General features: G+C 44.9%; 1 protein-coding gene across 2 annotated transcripts in view; it reads left to right on the top strand.

Moving 5' to 3' along the window:
* The window catches only part of CARS1 (cysteinyl-tRNA synthetase 1), a 395,563-nt gene that overhangs the window by 172,226 nt on the left and 201,347 nt on the right, over positions 1-21,990 (top strand). For both annotated transcript variants that reach the window (XM_086957866.1, XM_086957867.1), the window contains 3 exons: positions 4,755-4,843; positions 5,483-5,604; positions 14,909-15,021. In XM_086957866.1, the coding sequence (XP_086813992.1) occupies positions 4,755-4,843; positions 5,483-5,604; positions 14,909-15,021 (324 nt within the window). The remainder of the gene's footprint in view (positions 1-4,754; positions 4,844-5,482; positions 5,605-14,908; positions 15,022-21,990) is intronic.

Genomic DNA, 21,990 nt, shown 5'->3' with positions numbered 1-21,990 from the left:
GTGGATATCGCAGCATTGAGGGCTGAGGTGACAAGATATTGTGTATATATATATATATAAAGGGAGGGCACTAGATCTTTTCACTTTGCTGGAATAAAAATGGATTGCTGGCACAGGAGTGTGTGATGTGGCTTTTTGGTGTTTGTTAAAGATCGAATACAAGCACCTATTCTTGGAGTGAGGTCTACGCCTGCTGTAACCGCTACCTTCGGCGGTCAGGAGTTTATATATATATATATATATATATATATATATATATATCGCCACTTGTGCCCCGCCGCTGCGCCAGCTATCAATGATCAGCTAACTCCAACAAGGACACGGAAGACCCAGAGTGCAGGTGAGTTTTTTATTTTTTCGCACACCACGCCAGAAGGTGTTCATTGGCTGTTGAGTGCATTCTCAAGCTTGCGGGCGAAAATAAATATATATATATATATATATAATCTATACCTCTACGATGGATTTTGTGAAAAACAAATAAGAAGCGCCCTCCGGCAGAAACACTTGACACGGAAAGCTAAAACCTGGGTGGTTGCTTTACCCTCCAGAGTCACTCTGACCTTCGCATGCAGCCGCAATATGGTACTTGACCGAATAAAGGCTTGGAAAGTGTTGGAGTGACTTTTTGGAAGTTTGCCAAGAACTACATTGGAGAAATAATGAAAGTTGGATTGACAACAAGAGGCATTGTGGGCCTTGTTGCCCGAATACGGAGTAAAGAAGAATTACTCAAGTTAAGGTGAACTTTAAATTATATGAAATGAGACTTTCGTATTAACAGAATGAAAGAATGGATAATCAGCTTACGTGGAGCAGACAATATTACACTCCTTCAGACACCGTGGCGCCCTCCCACGAGAAAACTATGGTCGACTCTTGATAACTACTTTACGTCACATAAACCACCTTAGATTGTCCCACACCAACATATGCTCCCCGACTGCCTTCATTGCACTATTGACTACCGTAGAAAATTGTCCTTAATGAATGAGTGAACTGCTGTTGAAATACAATGTCTGTTGCTAGATTGTTATTGGGTATGAGATACGTGCTATACTGTTCTAGGCTAGTTGCCAGCCATGTACTTTTGTACTGACATTTACTGTGATATATTGTAGCGTACAATACTTCTGATTCGTAAATTTATGACCCATGTTATGCTAATGGATTTGCTTTTTATTGTCTATGCTGAAACAACCAATAAAAAAACTTTTGAAATTAAGAAAGAATGAAGCAAGTACTCATACCTTAACGGTATATTATTTGTTGAAAATCATAAAACAGACTGCCTCTTTAAGTGAATGGACATTGGTCCTTCTTCAATGTTTAAGTTACGTTTGAAATAGCTAACAAACCCACCCTTGAAACTGTGCATATGATGTGCTTTACCTCGAAACGCGTCATGCTATGTTACCTGGAATAAAAGTTTTTGAAGTACGCTGGTGTGGCCGGTTTCACGCTGCTGAGGACTGCGCGTGTGCTTGGATATATATATATATATATATATATATATATATATATATATATATATATATATATATATATATATATATATATATATAATCAACAACGAATTCCAAGGAAAACGAACAAAAGCCGTCTACTCCAGTCACTCGTGAATTTTAGACAGAGTTAATTTATTCTTGAATCCATTTCAGCATTTATCACAGAAAAACCAATGCGTTTCGGTAGCTCCTTCTACCTTGTTCACAGTTGCCAAACCTCAGTTTGCTGATTATTTTTTAAAAAGGAGATCCCTCCCACCAAAACCATGTGATTACCCTAGTTCCTGTTACCATGATAGTGATTCTGGGATTTGTAGTTCGTTATACATTTCCCCCGCATTTGTTTACATTGTAACCTCAATTCTTTGTTACTTGGAATGGGAAAAGCACAGTGCAGGAACCATTAAACACTTCCAAAAAAGAAAATATGGTAAAAAACTGATTGACAAATGCTGTGAGAGAGCTAACCAGAAACAAAGGTCGGAATGTTTGAAACCCAAAGAGGAAGAAAAACCCTCAGAAGAACCGATCAGATTAATCCTGGATTACAGTCAGGAATCAAAAAAGATAACACAACACAAATATTGAGAAAAAATTGGAGAATTCTCCAACTAGACCCAATAATAGGACAGCAAATGGGGGAACATCCAGTGGTAACATACAGGCGAGCAAAAAACTTAATAGATCAATTAGTGCACAGCCACTTCATCACCAAAAAGAAAAAAAACATGGTTACAAACGACAGGATTCACAAAATGTTACAACTGCAAAGTGTGTGAAATTGCTAAACCAATTAAAGAAATAACAATGGCAAACAAAAAAGTGTGGAAAATAAGAGAACTAATAACATGTAAGAGTCAATACACCATCTATATGATAGAATGTTCTTGCCAACTCCATTATATAGGGAGCACAATTTGCGAATTAAAAAAACGCATATTGGAACATGTGCGGGCCACGGTGAACAAAGACAGAGGAAACGCGGTAGCCAAACACATGGAGACACACCATAATGGCAACTGGAAATTGCTCAAATTCTTCGGATAGGAAACAATGTCCCTATCAGAAAGAGGTGGCCACCGTGAAATATTGTTGCGACAAAAAGAGTCGCGCCACATCTTGAACTTTCCCACAATTACTCCATTTGGACTGAATCAGTCGGAAGAACTATACATACACATTTAAAAAAAGAGTGAACATGAACTTCTCAATACACTCCTAACTATTTTCTCCCTTACCCCACACAACTGTATTCAATCGAGTTAAAGACATGAACCAATGAAGGGACACAAATGATCACGCAGGCCCACTAGAGGGCAGTAAGGAAATGTTGATTGTGAAGATGTTGACTCACACGCTCCCCCAATATAATCCAATTAATCATTGTGAGTGAGGGAAGAAAACAGAAAAGTAAACTATAATCACTCAGAGAAATTTTATTGGGCATGAAATGAATGTTAGAAATAAGTTACAAAGAATTGAGATTACAATGTAAACAAATGCGGGGGAACTGTATAACATGAACTACAAATCCCAGAATCCCTATCATGGTAACAGGAACTAGGGTAATCACATGATTTTGGTGTGGGGGATCTCCTTTTTTGAAAATAATCAGCAAACAGCGGTTTGGCAACCGTGAACAAGGTAGAAGGAGCAACCGAAACGCGTTGGTTTTTCTGTGATAAATGCTGAAATGGATTCAAGAATAAATTAACTCAGTCTAAAATTCACGAGTGACTGGAGTGGCGGCTTTTGTTCGTTTTCCTTGGAATTCGTTGTTGGAATAGAGAGCGGTTTGGTTCAATATATATATATATATATATATATATATATATATATATATATATATATATATATATATATATATATATATATATATATATATAATATATTTATTTTCGCCCGCAAGCTTGAGAATGCACTCAACAGCCAATGAACACCTTCTGTTATTAATTCAAATTTGGAAATCACCATCTGTATACCAGGTTAAAAGCCGTTATTTGCCAGCGCGTTTCGAGGTTCCAGTCTCTTCTTCACACGCAGCTTTGATCTACGGCACAAAGGTTCCAATTATTTGCATGCTTAGTTTATATATACGGCCCCAGTGGGCTAAGCTTTAGTGCAATACATTTTTAAAGCATGCTGGGACATGTGATACACATTGGAACAGTTATTACTCTCAGTGAGTTCTTTGCCACAGTCTTCTCTTTATAGCTTTTCACATACCCCCAGTGGGCCCCAGGATACCGCGCAGGTTCATTGTTCCACATTAGCTGTGCTGCTAGATCGGTTTCAACACAGTTCCAAACCACACAGCCTCTCGTCTTCAGGGATGGTGAAATTCTTTTAATTTTTAAAGCATGCTGGGACATGTGGTCAAAATTAGATCAGTTATTACTCTCAGCGAGTTCTGTGCCACAGTCTTCTATTTGCGACCGCTAAAAAGTGTTGTAGCAAGTACAGACCCTGCTTACGACTCAGTAACCTGTTACCAACTCGCACAAAAGGGTTTGCGAGCCGCTATTAGAAGGAGCCTGCCAAGGGCGTTCCCTCCCAATAGCTAGTCGAAGGTGGATGTATGATTGTTTTACGATCACAACTGCGGTCACAAAACAATCGAAGCTACCACCAACTTCAAGTCAGTGGTACGCCAGTCGCAAACGGAAAGGGGGCCACTGGGGACGCCTTGCCATTTGTGTTTGGCAACAAAAACATTTTTTAATAGCATGCCTTAAACGTATCCAGTTTTCGTTTAAGAAAAACGGGTTGCATTCAAAAACAGTGAGTTCCTTTATTTAAAAAGCAAACACAGTCATGGTGGTCTCCTGTCCCCAGCAGGCCACCATCTCTGTTTTATTGCCCATTCCCAATGAGTTGCAAACTGCGACCTGCCTCATGAATATTGAGGAGGAAGGTCATTTGCAACCCTATTGTGAACGCTAAAAGTGTCTTAGACATGTTAGTCCATTCCGTTTTGCGAGTCTCAAAAAATGACAACTTGCGACCCGCAAAACGGAATGGTCATACATCTGGCCCTAGATATGGCCAGCCTTTACAAATAAGAAACATCCGGCAATTTGATATCTTCTGTATATTATAAATTAATGCTATGTGCCGAAGATGTATTCCGATCTTCTTACTTGCTGAGCTCCGGTGTTAGGTCCCTTACTAAATAATTATTGCTATATGCAGATATTCAAATTAAACACATATGTACATTATTAATCCTGGTCCATTTCTCAACAGGTTTTGCCTCCAGATGTACTCACTCGGGTTAGTGAATATGTTCCTGAAATTGTGGAATTTGTTGAAAGGATTGTGGCTAATGGTTACGGGTAAGATTTGTTTCTTCTAATTGTTTGATCATTCTAATACAGCAGATAGTGATTTTTGTTCTAAATTAGTTTAAATGTATTTATAAGCTCATAATGGTATTATTGTTTCACTTAATTAATTAGAATTGGTTAAGGCCTTATGACAGTACTCCACCAAGTGTAGTGATTTCATTTTACCAAGTATATTTGGCGACCTGTCATTTGGTACTACTATTATCTCCAATGGTAAGACCAAACTATTCAACTGATGTGAATTATGTCATCAGATTTACGGCCTGTATAGATATAAAGATGCATTGTTAAGTGGAACCGGTTCCTCTTTGGGATTTACCTTTTCATTTTGGAAGAGCTAATTATCATGGACTGTTCCACAGTGTTTTCCATCAAATTTAACTGTAAAAGTTTGTCATTGAGCATGTGAGGGTTTCGGTAGTCATACAGATGTCTGAATTCCATTTCTATTATGATCCCAAGTGACTTTTTGTGATACAGAGGCCAGGTTCCACACAAAAAATTACTGTTAGGCAATTTGGCAATGTTGTGTGAAGTATGCCAGCAGTTTGTCCTAGAAAAACACATCTTTCTTGCTGCACAAAGTATAAATGATTAACATCATAAATAAACGATTTTATCTTGCAGTTATCTGTCAAATGGATCTGTGTACTTTGACACAGTGAAGTTTGATGCCTCTGAAAAACACTCTTATGCCAAGTTGGTCCCAGAAGCTGTTGGAGATCAAAAGGCTCTTCAGGAGGGCGAAGGTAATCTGTACTGATTGGTTTATTACTCTAAATCCAGGACTGAGAATGAAAGGAAAGGTTTACATCTGAAGTGGATGAAATGAAAGTGAGCATCACCAGAAGGTTTCAAAACTCAGCGCCGCATTTTGACTAGGATGGGTGGCCCACTAGGTCAATAAAGCCATGGCTTCGGCTCCCGAGTGAATGGCTGCTAACTTTATTATGAGATCCCCCTCTGTCTGATTTACTGCCATGTCGAAGCTACTATCTTACCTAATTTTAGTTTTCATAATGAAACCTCCAAAGAAGTTGTAGTTTTTTGTACAAAGGGCAAAGAACCGGATTTGGTTGGATCATATCGCCCAATATCGTTGGTAATTTTGATAGTGAAATATATTCCAAGATTTTGGCAAATCGTTTATCTAAGGTTATCAGCTCATTAGTCTCCGCAAACCAACATGGGTTTATACCATCTCGAAGGACTGTTACCCATGTAAATAAAGTGTTGACACTTTTTGATGTTGCCCGTACTGAAAAACGAGATTTAGGGTTAATTTTATTGGATGCGGAGAAAGCATTCGATTGGGTGCAGTGGGATTATTTATGGCAATTGATGTGTCGAATTGGTTTTGGGAAAAGATTTATGACTGCTTTGCAGGTATTATATAAGTCACCGATCGCTAAGATCACCGCAATGGGTTTATTATCAGAATCAGTTAGAATCACTAGAGGCACCAGGCAAGGTTGGCCCTGCTCGCCACTTTTGTTTGCTTTATATAGCAATCCTCTATGTTGAGCTATTGGGTAACAGTCCCTGTATCAAGCCTTTCTATGTGCATGATATTCCATTCTCAGTCTTTGCTTATGCTGACGACATAGCTGTGACTTCGGTCGACCCATCCCTTGCACTCCAAGAGATTGAGCGATTAGCGATAACGTTTGGCCAGGTGTCTGGTTATAAACTTAATGTGACTAAAACATAAATGCTGTGTTCAGAGAATATTGTATTGCATGATGGCAGAGTGTTAAAAGAGGTGACATATTTGGGCATTAAAATAAGGACATCGATGTCTGAGGTGGTTGATGCTAACTGGAATGCGATGTTACATAGCGTCAAGGATTCGTTTGACAAATGGGAATGACTACATTTTACTTTAATTGGTAGAAGTAACATCATAAAAATAAATATTTTACCAAGGTCTTATATTTATTTAGATCAATTCCTTTGGAAGTGGCAGGAGTTCTATTGCAACATCTTCAGTCCTTGTGCGCGAAGTTTATTTGGGCCCCTGGTAAATCAAGACGAGCTACCAGATTTATGACGCTACCAGTTGAGAGAGGTGGTCTAGCCATACCTGATTTTGCTTCATATTTTTACGTATACTTTTTGTTAAAAATTCGGGTATTATTGACTGGGGAAGGAGTGGCCAGTACAGCGGAGGCCCCTTTGATTTTTGAGATCTTGCTGGAATTTGAGGCTTGACAATGCCTGTTAAAAGAAATTGATGGCAGTTATTTTAAGCGGACAAGGTCCAAAGTAGTGGAAAGTGCCTTTAAAGTGTGGAAGAGAATACAAAAATTATCATATTACACCCCCATGAATGATGTAAACATCCTCCCCCACCCATATTTTGGGATAATGTAGCACACAGCTGGAGGAACAAAGGTATTCTAAAATTTTTGCCATGGGGGGCCTCTCATGTCCTTTGAAGAACTAGCGAGACAATACAACTTGTCTAATCTTCAGTTTTTCACATTTCTTCAAATTCAGGACTTTTTATTACGGAAAAATGCTATGCTTGCACCTAATTTACTTGTAGAGGCTGTAAGGCGACAGGAGAAAATTGGGGTGTTGTATAAGATACTATTATCGAATAGATCAGATGATTTAGGAAAGCACAATGCTAAGTGGTCTATAACTTTGGGGGAACACAACATATCTATTGAGAATGCTATTGCTAGATGCCGGGATGTTTTACTTTCGGCTAATTTGATAGTGCAATTTTTTAAAAACTGTTTTTGAACACAGTGAGGTTAGCCTCTGCATGCCAGGGACATTATTTTATTTTTGTGGCCAGACCCCAGGGGTTATCCTATTGTGATCACACAATTTCTAGATTTTATTCGCTCCACCGCATTGTTTATCACAAGCACATAGCAATGAGTAACCTTGCATGTAAATGTATAGTGTTGTTCACAGTTCCACACTCTGGCACTTTTCCTCACAGAGCAATTAAGCACCTATATATTCGGTAACGCTTGTGTACCTTCGTATCACAGTCTGTGTCTCGTCTTCTGAGTCTGTCTCTGTTCACTAGCATGTTTTCACATCAATGATACTGCATGTTGTGTGCAAATCCTACTCCATATGTGTATCAATCAACATACTGTCAACATTTCATTGCAAATACTCCTGAAGAAAGGCTTTTCTAACCCGAAATGCAGTGGGTTGCATTTTGAACTCCTATGTTGTACAAAAAATTGTTATAGCACAAAAGTTGTTTGTGTTACATCATTCTTTGCGAAAAGCCGTTTAATTTACATGCTCAGCTATTGTTATGTTCAGTTGAACTATATGATATTGAAATAAGAAATACAGAATTGCAAAACTAATTGTTGTAAATAATTTATTATATGCATAAAAACAGTCGGAATTAGATAAAAACATTGGAAACCTCAGGGAATCAGCAGTGCGCTGGGTAGGCTCGGATGTTTCAGGGTCCTCGCATTTACTCATAATACACAAGGGTTAGGGCTTTACCCCACAACTTAGTAGCATGCAGAAATTGACATTAACGTTTTCGGATCCTTAGTATTGATTTTGAGATAGATTCAGCTGGTGTGCAGGTCTATTCACATACTAGGTTCTTTACCCACACATACCAGATACACCATGCCATGCCTTGCAGCGCATGCGCGCTGGGCTAGGCTTGACCTAAAAAGTGTGAGGTAGCCACATTCTTCAAAAGCTCTAAAGGTTGTGGAAAGGATGAACGTAACCCTTCAGCGATCGTAAAACACTGAAACTAACCTTTTCTCCATAATCCACTTTTATCATTTTGCTGTTTTGTACTGTTTCTTTTTCTTTTTTAAATGTAATTGCATTTATATACCTTACTTACTACCCCTGACGAGGTGTATATGTTGCAAAGGTACAAACGAAACAATCAAACAAAACACCACCCGCAGGCTACCACCTGCTCCTCATCCCTGGTGGTCAGTGGTAGGTCTTAGGTTTGCTCATCCTCCATTTTATTGCCTGTATTTTCTTTCATTGCTCCTGTTGTAGTGATGGCATTTTCCTTGTTGTGTCAGTGACTGCGGTTGTCTGTCTCCCCCGCTGTCTGTACGTGGTCTGTGCCAGTTCTCTCCCTCTGTTCCCCTCGCTGCCCCGTGTCTCTCTGCCCGGTTTCCCTTCTGCTCCCCTCGCTGCCCCAGTGTCTCTCTGCCCGGTTTTTCCTTCTGCTCCCCTCGCGGCCCCAGTGTCTCTCTGCCTGTTTTTGCCTTCTGTTGCTTAGCTGCCCCTGCATTTCTGTGACTTTTCTGCCCTTTCTTGTGACCTTTCTGCCCTCTGTGCCACTCGTTTCCCCCGTTTTTTTGTGACCTTCTGCCCTTTCCTGGGACCTATCTGCCTCTGTGCCACTCGTTTCCCACCGTTTTTTGTGACCTTTCTGCCCTTTCTTGGGACCTTTCTGCCTTCTGTGGCACTCGTTTCCCCCCGTTTTTGTGTGACCTTTTTGCCCTTCTTGTGAACTTTTTGCCGTCTGTACCATTCGTTTCCCCCCTATATTCTTGTGACCTTTTTGACGTTTTTGTGACCTTTCTGCGCTCTGTGCCACTCGTTTCCCCCCTCAATTGATGTGCCTTTTTGCCTTCTGTTTCCTTCGTCGCCCCTCACATCCCCCGCCACTGCGTCCCCTGCAGCTCCGCCCCCCCGACTGCCCATTTGTTGCCCCGCCTCCCAGCTGCTCCTCACTCCCACCTCCCCATATATGCTGCTGTTGCGCGGTCACCCCGCTGGTGTGCAGCAAGCGCGTCTGCGCCCGTCCACGCCTGGACCGCGCCCATCGCTAGAACCCCTGGCCCCCGCACCCGCCACGACGACCGCTGCCACTACGACGCCAGCACTCTGCTCGCTCTCAACTCTGGACGGACCCACAACTGCTTCCAGGCCGCCCCGAAACGCACACACGGTCCTTTCACCTGCCGGAACTGCAGCTACACCAGCCACAGAGCCGACGAACCACCCGCCAAGAAAGACCTCAACCACCTCCGATGCATACTACTGAACACCCGCTCCGCACGCAAACACGCCGTCGAGCTCTGGAAACTGCTCAACACAACTTCCCTGGACGTCGCCTTCCTGACAGAGACCTGGTTGAACAACTCCTCCTCACCCGACATTGCCATAGCCATCCCAGACGGCGGCAAGATCACTCGCAGAGACTGCTCCAACGGAGTCGGAGGAGGAATCGCCATTGACCACAAGAACAGCATCAGGGTCTCGACTAGCATCGACGACACGCTCAGCACCGCCGAACACATGCATTTCTAGATCCGCACAGACCCCAAGTCCACCTTCCGATGTACCATCTTCTACTGACTCCCTAGACCCCGCCCCCAGTTCAGCGACTCCATCACAGACTTCATCACCACGCACGCCCTGACCTCCACCGACTACATCCTCCTCGGAGACCTGAACTTTCACCTTGAGAACAACAACCACAGCAACTCCACCATCCTGATCGACAAGCTCGCCAACCTCGGACTGAGGCAACTCGCCACAACGCCCACCCACTCTGCCGGCCACACGCTCTACCCCGTCTTCTCCTCAAGCCCGCACATCTCCGTCAGCCGCACCACCGAACTCCTCCGGACAGACCACCGCTGCATCCACTTCATCTTCCAGAAACCCACCACACACCACCGCACCCAACAGATCCCCCACCTGGAGCAAAATCACCGAAGAACAACTACATGAAAGCCTCGCTCTCAGCCCACCCACCGAACCCTCCCAAGACCTACGTCGCTGCCCACAACCTCAGACGCTGGATCGAGGACTGCGCCAACATCCTCGCCCCGCTGAAGAAACCCCCCACAGAGACACCAGCAAGAGGGCCAGCTGGTTCACCCCAGAACTCCTAGATTCCAAGCAAGCCTTCCGGAAACTAGAGAAGAAATGGCACAGTGAACAAACTGCGGACAGCCATGCAGCACACAAGGACGCCGTCCGCAACCACCACCACCACCTCACCAGGGCTGCCAAGAAGACCTCCTTCAAAGACCGACTCAACAACAACGCACACGACAGCAAGGAGCTCTTCAACATTGTGAAGGAACTCTCCAACACCAACGACATCCCACCATCGCAAGCCCTCGCCACCTTCTTCCACCGCAAGACAACAGACTTCCACGACACCCAGACAGCCCCAACAGACAGCATCACTACAGACCCTCCGCACACCATCGACCACGTCCCCTTGATAGCCTGGACCAGCGTGAGCGTCGATGACACCATCAAGACCTTGAGCACTCCGGCTCTCCGTCGGACCCATTCCTGCACCACGTCTTCAACAAAGCAAGCAGCTCCATCGCACCCCACCTACGCAATGTCATCAATATCTCCCTTCAGACCGCGACCTTCCCAGAGAGCTGGAAACAAACCGAGATCAACGCCCTACTCAAAAAACCCAAGGCAGACCCAAGAGACCTCAAGAACTTCCGACCCATCTCTTTGCTCCCCTTCCCGGCCAAGGTCATCGAGAAAATCGTTAACAGACAGCGAGAACAGAATCCTGGACCCATCCCAGTCAGGGTTCCACAGCAACCACAGCACCAAGACCGCCCTCAACGCGTCCACCAACGACAGCAAGACCCTGCTGGACAACAGCGAGACCGCAGCACTCATCCTCCTAGACCTCTCTGCCACCTTCGACACCGTCTGCCACCGCACACTACGCGCACGCCTCCACGCCTCCATGCCGACAAGGCTCTGGATTGGACCACCTCCGTCCTCTCCAGCAGAACCCAGAGCGTCCGCCTCCCCCCATTCCGTTCCAAAGCCTCCAAGATCACCTGCGGCGTACCCCCTGGGAGCCTCCCTCAGCCCAACGCTGTTCAACATTTACATGACCCCGCTCGCACATGTCGCCCGACAACACAACCTCAACATAATCTCCTACGCCGACGACACTCAACTGATCCTCTCCCTCACCAAGGACCCCATCACCGCCAAAGCCAACCTCCATGAAGGAATGAAGGCCGTCGCCGACTGGATGAAGTTCAGCCGTCTGAAGCTGAACTCGGACAAGACGGAGGTCCTCATCCTCGGCTCCAACCCGTCAGTCTGGGACGACTCCTGGTGGCCAACGGCACTGGGGGCAGCCCCGACCCCACCGACCATGCACGCAACCTGGGAATCATCCTCGACTCAACGCTCTCAATGACCAAATAAGTCAACGCCGTCTCCTCCTCCTGCTTCAACACCCTCCTCATGCTCCGCAAGATATACAGATGGATCCCGACAGATACAAGAAAGTCAGTCACCCAGGCCCTCGTCAGCAGCAGACTCAATAACGGAAACGCCCTCTACGCGGGAGCCCTGACCAAGCTCATCAATAGACTACAACGCATCCAAAACGCCTCAGCACGACTGATCCTCGATGTACCACGACATGGCCACCTGACCCCTCCCACCTGAGAAACCTGCACTGGCTCCCCGTCAACAAGAGGGTATCCTTCAAGCTCCTCATCCACGCACACAAGGCACTCAACAAGACCGGCCCAGCCTACCTCAACAGACGGCTCTCCTTTTACATCCCCAACCGCCAGCTCCGCTCCGCTGACCTCTCACTCGCCACTGTCCTGCGCATTCAAAGAACAACCACAGGCGGGAGATCCTTCTTCCACCTCGCCGCCAAGACATGGAACACCCTCCCACTGAGCCTACGACAGACCCAAGACCTGCTGACCTTCAGGAGGATACTAAAGACCTAGCTGTTCGATCAGTAAATGTTAAGCACCCAGGATAATGTGCTGCATGGCTAAAAACTTATAAAATCCCAAAGGCAAGACCTGCTGGCTATGCCAACGCTTGTTTCTTTTTTACAAGCACTCCTACAGTGAGTCCCAGCAGTCCCTCTCATTCACCCACTCTCTCCTCCTGCTACTGTGTTCACTCCCTCTTGTTGCTTTCCCAACCGCCCTCCTCCCGCTGTCAGTTGTTGCTTCCTGCACCCACTTTCTCTTGCTTTTGCAAACCTCTGAGTGCCTTCCTAGCCCAGCACAAACAACACACTCACTTTGTCTTGAAAAGCGGATAGGTATGGAATTACATAAAAAAAATTGATGGATAGGTTCCTGCTCCAAAGACCCCTTGTAGGTTCCCTAATAATATTCTTGTCCACTGCCATTTACATAATTGCTTTACGCTTTTGTCAGATGGCAACAAAGCCATCCAAACCCATCAAACCTGTCACCTCGATTAGTCACAAACTATCTATAGTGTTTCTTTTACTACAAAAGTGGTCATCTTGAAATTTTAATGTAACCTGTACAAACTACTGCGCAGAGAGGAGTAAACTCTTCAAAAGAAGGTCTAGTTTTGTGTCAATTTTCAATCGTAATCAAAAAGCATGTTTTTATACTTTTAAAAGCGATTTCAGAAAATGAGTTATTTTAAATAATCCTAAGGTAAATAACCTTTTTATACCTGGAAATAGTCAGAGTGGATTTGGACTTACTATTATATATCCTATCCTTAAATGCAGTGCTGCAATACGGTCTTAAACACGAAACACCACTCTATTTGCATGGGCTCCCAGGTAAAAGCAGTCATCAGAGGACAGTGACATTTAGGACAGGAGTCTTATTCTGCCAAGATGTGAGAGAGCGGCTGTTGGACTGTGAGTAGGAAACAGCCGGTGAACATCTGTTCCTCATCCATTCCTCCCTTCAAACCCACCTTAGAGCCCTTCAAAGTAACAGATGTCCTGTGACATGGCTGGAACTAACCCCAGAAGCGCCCAGGACCTGACATCAGTGGTGAGGAAGGCTCTTTAGGCTCAATTTGATGCTGCAAGGCAAACAGCTAGTGTGCTCCATGATGAATGCTATTTACTATTTTTGGAAGTAAGCCTGTGCTATTTAAGGAACAACTGGATGATGTTGACTACACCCACTTCCCAAAACTGTTGTCTGTGACCCGGAAGTATTCAAATGCACAAGAAATGCTGTCAATACTAGACCATGGAGCATGTCTCAAGGATATTTCTGGGGAGATTAAAGGGCGTTTTTCTCAATTCAAAACCCTCCCCACTCTGTTCAGGCTGGTTGAAAACCCTTGGAGGGTGAGTGCACAAGATCTTGACGTTGTGGGACTTATTGGCATGAAAGGGTGCAAGCGGAAATAGAGCTAATTGACAAATGCACAAGTCAGCTCTTGAAGCATCTTTTTTGCTGCAGGCTCCAGAGGAATTCTGGAGAATTGTGCCTTCCTACAAATGTACTCTAATTTTTACAGTGACCCAGACAGTAATTTGTATGTTCGGCTCAACATATGTTTGCTAAAGTTCGTTTTCCACAATGCGACTGCTGAAGAGTATCTAAGAAATAAGCTTACAGTCTTGCATCTGGACCAGCTTTTAAGGACTGCTGTTTCAGCCATAGTACCAGATTGCAGAACACTAATAGGAGACATGAAATGTAAAATAAGTTCCTAGTATGTCTGGCTTTATTTTTCTGACTCCGTTAAACCTGTGCTGCATTGGGCCTGTGCTTAATATCCCGTTAATGAGAATCACCATATAGTGCCTCTTAATATTGCTGTTGTCTGATAATAAAAAGGAATTATGAAAATGTCCTCCCAGTTGCATCTGCTGTCCAAATAAAGCATTTTCTAGTAATAGTTTGAAAAGGCCCAGATTTTTTTTATTGCTCTAGCCCCGCCCCCACTGACCCTGTCCCCCCCCCCCTCGTAGGCTCATCAGTGCTGCCCTCGGCAACAAACCACATTGTGATTTTAGCCCCCCGGAGACAGTTGGTGAGTACCCATGATCTAGAGGGTTATTCTGACGTGACTGCTCCTTTCGTTTAAGCAGCCACATGTTCATTTCCATGCTCCAGAGTTTAAAGTGATACCTCAAGAAATGTCAGGGAACACTAAATGCAATTGCTGTCACTCTCTCTGAATTTTCAGAAGATGTTGTGCTTAATTCTGTGATATCCATTTCAAAGGAGACATTCATTTTGTGCCTTAACTTAGTTTATTCAAGACGATAGTGGTTTTATTGCCCATAAATTTAACAACATTGTATTATGTTCCCAGGTGATCTGAGTATATCAGCTGATCGTTTAAGTGAGAAACGTTCACCTAATGATTTTGCTTTGTGGAAAAGCTCAAAACCTGGAGAGCCATCCTGGAAATCGCCTTGGGGAATGGTGAGAATGGGAAGGGTGCATGTTTGTAAACTTCTGTACCATTTAGCCAAAAAAGTCACTGTTCAAAATGCTAGTCTTCACCTACATTTTATTGAGCTTTACAACTGTTATGCCAAGAATATTTGTGGAATAAATGATAAACTGGTAATGGCTACTTGTATATATTTTATGTAAGCTGATTACACTGTCAATGGTTTTCAGGGCTCAGAGAACACTAAGGCCTTCATTACGAGTGGCCTATTAATAATAATAATAATAATAATAATAATAATAATAATAATCAAATGTATAAAGCGCATTGTTACACCAGGCTAGTGTGTCCCCACACTTAAATGACTTAATTCACAATTCACTGTAATGCAAGCTTTATTACACCCAGTAAGTACTTGATATGATAGTCTGACCCCTGAAGTTACGTTTTGACCCCCGAAGTTATGTTTTGACAGGTCAGACCTCCTGGAACTTGCCTAGTGATTACAGGAATATACAGATTTTGACAGAGTAAGCACCAAAATCCTCATGGCATTCCACAGAAAGTCAGAATATGTGCAGTTTATCACACACAATAAATTCCAACCCCAACCGAGTCAGATTTTAACAGGTCCGATACATATTGAAACAAAAATATGTCATATTGCAATAAAGACCAAAGGTGATTTTGTAGCTTTTGTCAGATACAAGACATCTGCCAGAAATTAGCAGATGTCCTTTGTCTTCTTTAGAGCGTATAGCCAGGATTACTTTCCAAATAGAGTGGATGGGGTTACGGGTTGGAACTTTTTTCAGTCATGAGTGTGTGTGTGTGTACATGTTTGTGGCATGTGTAGCTGTAGATACACATGCTGTGCATACTCCTGCCAGCTACTGTTGGGCATGGACTTGTGCATCTTCTTTTTGTTAAAAGAAGTGTCCCTGAGTCACGAGGTGTTGTGACTCCATATATTGTTGGCAATACGCATGGGCATCAGCTCCATAGTCAGATTGTTTTTCTCTGCCATCTGGTTAAAATGTGAGCTCCTGTTCAACGCCACTAGGTGTTCTGGCCTGGCCTCTGACACTGTCCCTTTTTGGCTCAAACAATCCTTTTTAGGTCTCGCCTGCCAATGCGCTTGCGCATTGCTGACGAGAGATATAGAGGCTAAACCAAGCTCTGAAACCATCGCGGATTTCATCGAGTGCATGTGCTCATGCATGCGCTTGCCCAAGCCTCCTGCCTCCGAGAGCTTAGCTTCACTTCAAAGGGATCCGCTCCCCCGCCCCCTGCTTCACCCTTTTCGCGGCCGCTAGGCCGTCTCTCGCATTTCTCCTCTCCCCCTCCCCACAGCAATGCCAAGAGCTTGTTTGTTCTCATTCCCGCAAGCTTTTACCACGTCTCAAGGCCGCACTTTCACCGCCGTGTCCCTTTCACGGACAATGCTTGTTAATTATTATTTATAGAGCAGCCCTCCACTTCCTGTAGGAACAGGGGCCACACTGCCAAAAGAGCACAACGCGCTGCTGCACTCTTTATAGATACTTTTATAGCTACATAGGCCACCCCGCAAACTTTGTAGAGCCTCTGACTACCGGTGCCTATATGACCACATAAAAATCCTTTCCCACATATTTGGGAAGGCTTCCTTCCGCGTACTCTGGATGGCTCAGGAAGATCCTGTGCGCTGTATTTAGATGCCCTCTGCCTCCAGGCACGGGCATAAACGGGGCATTTCAAACACTGCTGAAGAAGGGAACACAACCACACACACAACCACACGCACACAATCACACCCAACCACACACAAAACCACACACACACACAACCACACCCACACAACCACTCACAGGCACAAAACCACACACACAACCACACATACTACCACACACACAACCACAACCACACACACACAACCACAGACACACAACCACAGACACACAACCACACCACCACACCCACACAACCACACCCACACAACCACACACACAACCACACATGCACACACACAACCACACCCACACAACCACACGCACATGCACACACACAACCACACCCACACACAACCACACACACAACCACAACCACACACACAACCACAACCACACATACAACCACAGACACACAACCACACCCACACAACCACACACACTCCACACACACAACCACAAACACACACAAAACCACACACAACCTCAACCACAAATACAAACACGTAGCTTCAGCCTTCCTTTTAAGAAAGTAAGTTCTGGTGTTGTAAATAGGCAGCAGCTTTACATTTTATATGTATTTTACTACAAACATGCAAGTAACTCTACAGTTTTGTTTCTTAAATAAAAAGGTTTTTTGTGTGCTTCTTACTTTGATGGAATAGCAGTACTTAGTAAAGTACACTCGATCAAATATATCGCCTTTAGTGGAGCTACGATACCAACTCAATTTATGTGTACCTACAAACACTCGGCTACAGCCGCTGTCCTAGTACATAACTTGCAACAAATAACGGGTAGGTGCTTTTGAGGCAGCACCTCTACACTGTGTATTTTTTTTTAATTAGCAGAACAAAGAGCATATAAGCTAAAAATGTACACTGTATTAATTGCAGTGTTTTTTCTACTCCTTAATTTGTAAGGAAACATGTGCTGGGGCACACACAACCCCACACACAACCACACACACAACCCCAAACACAACCCCACACACACATAACCCCACATACAACCCCACACACACCATACACACAACCACAACCATACACACATACAACCACTCACACATACAACCACCCACACATACAACCACTCACACATACAACCACTCACACGTTACAACCACACACACATACACACCCACAACCACACACATCTATCTATAGCCCTCACTCTATCTATCGCACCACCACAGCATCACTCAGGCGCACTACAGCATCACTCAGGGGCACCACAACATCACTATGCGCTACCACAGCATCACTGAACGCCACAGCATCACTCGTAGCCACCACAACATCTCTCCGTGACACCACAGCATCAATCTGTGCAACCATTCAACAACAACTGGTTCAAATATGTTCTCTCAATGTTTCAAGCTTTATTACAAATGTCACAAAAAGATGTTAATATTTCACTTCTGTTCTTGGATTTTCGTCACAATAAAATACACTGAACATAATCTTCACAAAAGGTATTTACAAAAGTTTAAGTTATTGCCATTATAAATTACAATAACTTTTATATAAGTATTATTTTTAAAAATTAAAAGCCATTGTTATTTGTAATATCAATACATCTAAGTCACGTAAATACAAAACATGTTGCATTACAAATGCTATAAGTGTCACATTTGCAAAACTTAAAAGTATTGGCATTGTAAATGACAAAGCTATTAATTTCGCTATTTTCAAAACCAACATATGAATATAAAATGTGTCATTTACAAGACCAATAGCTCAAACTTTCCTACTGCGAGACCTATTGCTTTGCAAAAGTTTTTTCTCATCTGTCTACCATCCGGTGTTAGTTCAACATTGTTCTTTCTTCGTGGTCGACTAATTTGCACAGCGGGGCTCTACTCATTCTACTTGTTCACCCTCAAACAGTCCAGAATGCACACGTGATAAAGAGGACTCCTTTTCGTTTCTGCCCAACTTGGTATGCCAAGTACCCCAGAAAGGACTTGCACAAAGTTTGTAGCCTGTTCCAGTCCCCTGATCACAGAGAGGAATCCAGTGCGGCGTCTCACATGCCGTAACAAAAAGTCTCTTAGGAACTGTCAGGGGTGTCGCATTTCCTCTGCTGGATGGCACAGCGCCAGGGAGAGGAAGACACTCCAGATCTGCTCGGCGAGGCGAAAGCTCTGCAGCAACCGGGTGCATCTGGCGCTAAGATTGAAGAGGCCTTATCTTTGGAGGAGGCTGCCTCCGACTCCAATATTGAAGCCAAAAGCCCGCCAGGGTGAATGCATTCCGAAGTCTAATAGCTCATTTTCAGCCAGAACGTTAGGTAACGGTCAGGACAGTAATGTTTTGTTTGGGCATGATGGCGTCTTGCATTGCAATTTACTCCTACAAGGTTACAGGTGTCCCTTATAGCAGTGCCTAGCAGCACAGTGTCCTCAAGAATAGGGTCAATGGGAGGATCTAGTGTTAATTTGGGGCCGGACACATCACTCTTTGTAGTGGTGGAACACCAACAATCTGTTGCAGCCCTTTCGAGTCTCAGTTTCACAGTAGACCATCGCCATGGATGCCTCGCTCACCAGATAGGGAGCGCATCTCCAAGATGACACAATCCAAGGCTTGTCGGCACCCATATGACGGGGTCTCCACATCAACCACCTGGAATTGCTCTTCAAGCATTCCTTCCAACTCATTCGCAACAAGTTCATTGTAGTCCGCAAGGGGGCATGCACTCGCTACAGCTGTCTGTTCTAGTCCAAAGCAAAACAAATCCATGAGTAGGAACTCCACCTGAGGCGCTTCTGTTGTATTTTCAACTGGGGTGTGGTGTGGTTCCTCCCATAGTCCTGTTCACCACCACCAAAAATGGAAAACGCCCAAACTTTACCACCAGGTTACCACATCCCTGGTCCCTTGACAATGCACTATGACTATACTGGTCAAGGATATTTGCCTATGCTTTTCCACCTCTCCCGCACCCACCATTGATAGTTTGCAAGCTGAGGGAGACATCTCATGCCCTCATCCTGGTAGCTCCAAACTGGCTGTGCCAGCCTTGGTACTCCTCTCTTCCTGGAACTCTTGCAAGTTCCTCACGAGAAGCATCCCCACAGACCGGACCTTCTAACGCAAGATCACGTACCTTCTGACTCCCCAACCGTCAGCCATTCAATCTTGCGATATGGTTCCTGAGATCTTAAACTTTGGTTGCCTTGACCTATCACATGAATAGATATCCATTCTCATAGGCCTACTACATGGGCCTGCTGTGCTGCAAAATGGAAGTTCTTTGTCCATTATTGTCTTCCAAAACAATCAATCCTCTAACACAGTAGGTACAAGACAGTGTCTACTACCTCGTTCACCTCCATTCGGTTATATTTGGCCTCAGTGGCTGCTTACCTACAGAATAGGCAGCACATTTCACTGTTCAAAGAACCTTTCATATAAGCCTTCATGGTGGTCCTTAAGCGGGTTATCCTGCCCTGGACGCCTCCTGATCCAGTGTGGTATCTGAACATTGCACTAAGCACGCTCAAAGGTCCTTCTGTTGAGTCCCTTTACTCTTGCCCACTTCAGTTACTTTCATTGAAGGTGGCTTTCCTTGTGGCTATCACTGCCCTCAAGGGAATCAGTGAGGTTCACACTCATCTGAGAGGAATCTTTTTTCCAAGTTCACCCAGACAGGATGGTCCTTAGAACCAACCCTAAAGTCTTCCCTAAGGTGGTTTCCAATTTTTAATTCAATCAAACAATTGAGCTGCCGGTTTTCTTTTGACACCCAGAGTTTGTAGTGAATGCGTCTTGCATACCCTGGATATCAAGAGTGGTAATGTATTATGTGGATTGCATAAAACCTTTTGAAAAACAGAACTCTTTGTTCCTACTCCAAACTACATAAAGGCCATGCTATTTCCAAAGCACCTATTGCTTGTTAAGTGTATCCAAACTTGCTATGCTAAAGCTAAAAGATCCCTACCAGTCCCTCTGAGACCCCATTCCATGCGCAAAGAAGGGTTAATCAATCAATCCTAGTCGGAGACCTGCTCACTCCCCGCAGCTCCGCTGTCATGTGCCACCGCTCCGGGCACTGTGCTCTGCTCAGCCAGGTATGTTTTCGATGCCCTCCTCCATCCGCAGGCTCCTGCCTGTGACTCATCCCTGGTGGTCCACTGGGAGAGCCTTGCTCATCTGCTGACCACTGTTGTCTGTGTCTGTCTTTGTCTGCCTTTGTGCCGGTGGTTTTCTGTCTCTGTGCCCGTGTCTGTCTTTGTGCTGTTTTTCTGTATTGCTGTCTCTGTGTCCATTTCTGTTTTTGTGCCACTTTTCTGTCTTCATGTCTCTGTGCCCGTGTCTGTCTTTGTGCCACTTTTCTGTCTTTCTGTGCCTTTTTTCTGTCTTCTTTCTGTCTTCATTTTGCCTGTGTCCTCTGTGTTACTTAACCGTTTTTGTCTCTGTGCCCCTTGCCCTCTGTGCCTTTCCCACCACTGCTGCCCCCTGCCTCCCTGCTGCTTACCGCCTCCCAACTACGCTTCCCTCATATACTTAATGGCAGCCGCTGTGCAGCTGCGCGCAGCAGGCGCGCCACTAGTGGGCCAAAGGCAAGCCCGTCTGTATCCATCCGCGACCCATCCGTGGCCCAACGGCGGCCAGCTCCACGATCTCCTTGGATCTACGACATCCCACTGCTACATCTCTGCTGATCTCCTCCCACGCAACCTCTTAAGGAACGACCAATTCCAATGAGCGACGCCAAGCACCAACCATGGCCATTTCTCCTGCCGACAACCCTTCACCACCGACAGCCCCCCCACAGCTGCCGAACCCATGCCGAACCCATGCCGGACCCATGCCCTCACCACCAAAGCCCTGACGTGCATCCTCCTCAATATGCGCTCCTTACACAGATACGCCATAGAGATCTGGGACCTGCTCGACACCCTCTCGCCAGAGGTCACATTCTTCACGGAAACATGGACCAACGCCACCTCCGACCCCGACATCGCCACCACCATCCCAGATGGACACAAGATCCAGAGAAAGGACGGCCCCCACCGCCCTGTTGGAGGACTCGCCATCATGCACAAGAGCTCCCTCAAACTCTCCACCTCCAGAACCCTTCTCCAACACAAAGCACCTCCACTTCCAGATCCAGACCAGCCCCAGAACCAAACTGCGAGGGACCATCGTCTACAGACCCCCTGGCCTCTTATGCCACCACCATTGCCAAACTCGTCGCACCCACGCCATCGCCTCCATGGACTACATTCTCATCCGAGACCTGATCTTCCACCTAGACAACTGCGGTGACCCCGACTCC

The sequence above is a fragment of the Lissotriton vulgaris genome, chromosome 2_1 (genome assembly GCF_964263255.1).
Source record: "Lissotriton vulgaris chromosome 2_1, aLisVul1.2, whole genome shotgun sequence".
NCBI classification, from domain to species: Eukaryota; Metazoa; Chordata; class Amphibia; order Caudata; family Salamandridae; genus Lissotriton; species Lissotriton vulgaris.
The sequence above is the reverse complement of the archived record's forward strand: the minus strand, read 5'-3'. Positions and strand labels throughout refer to the sequence as shown.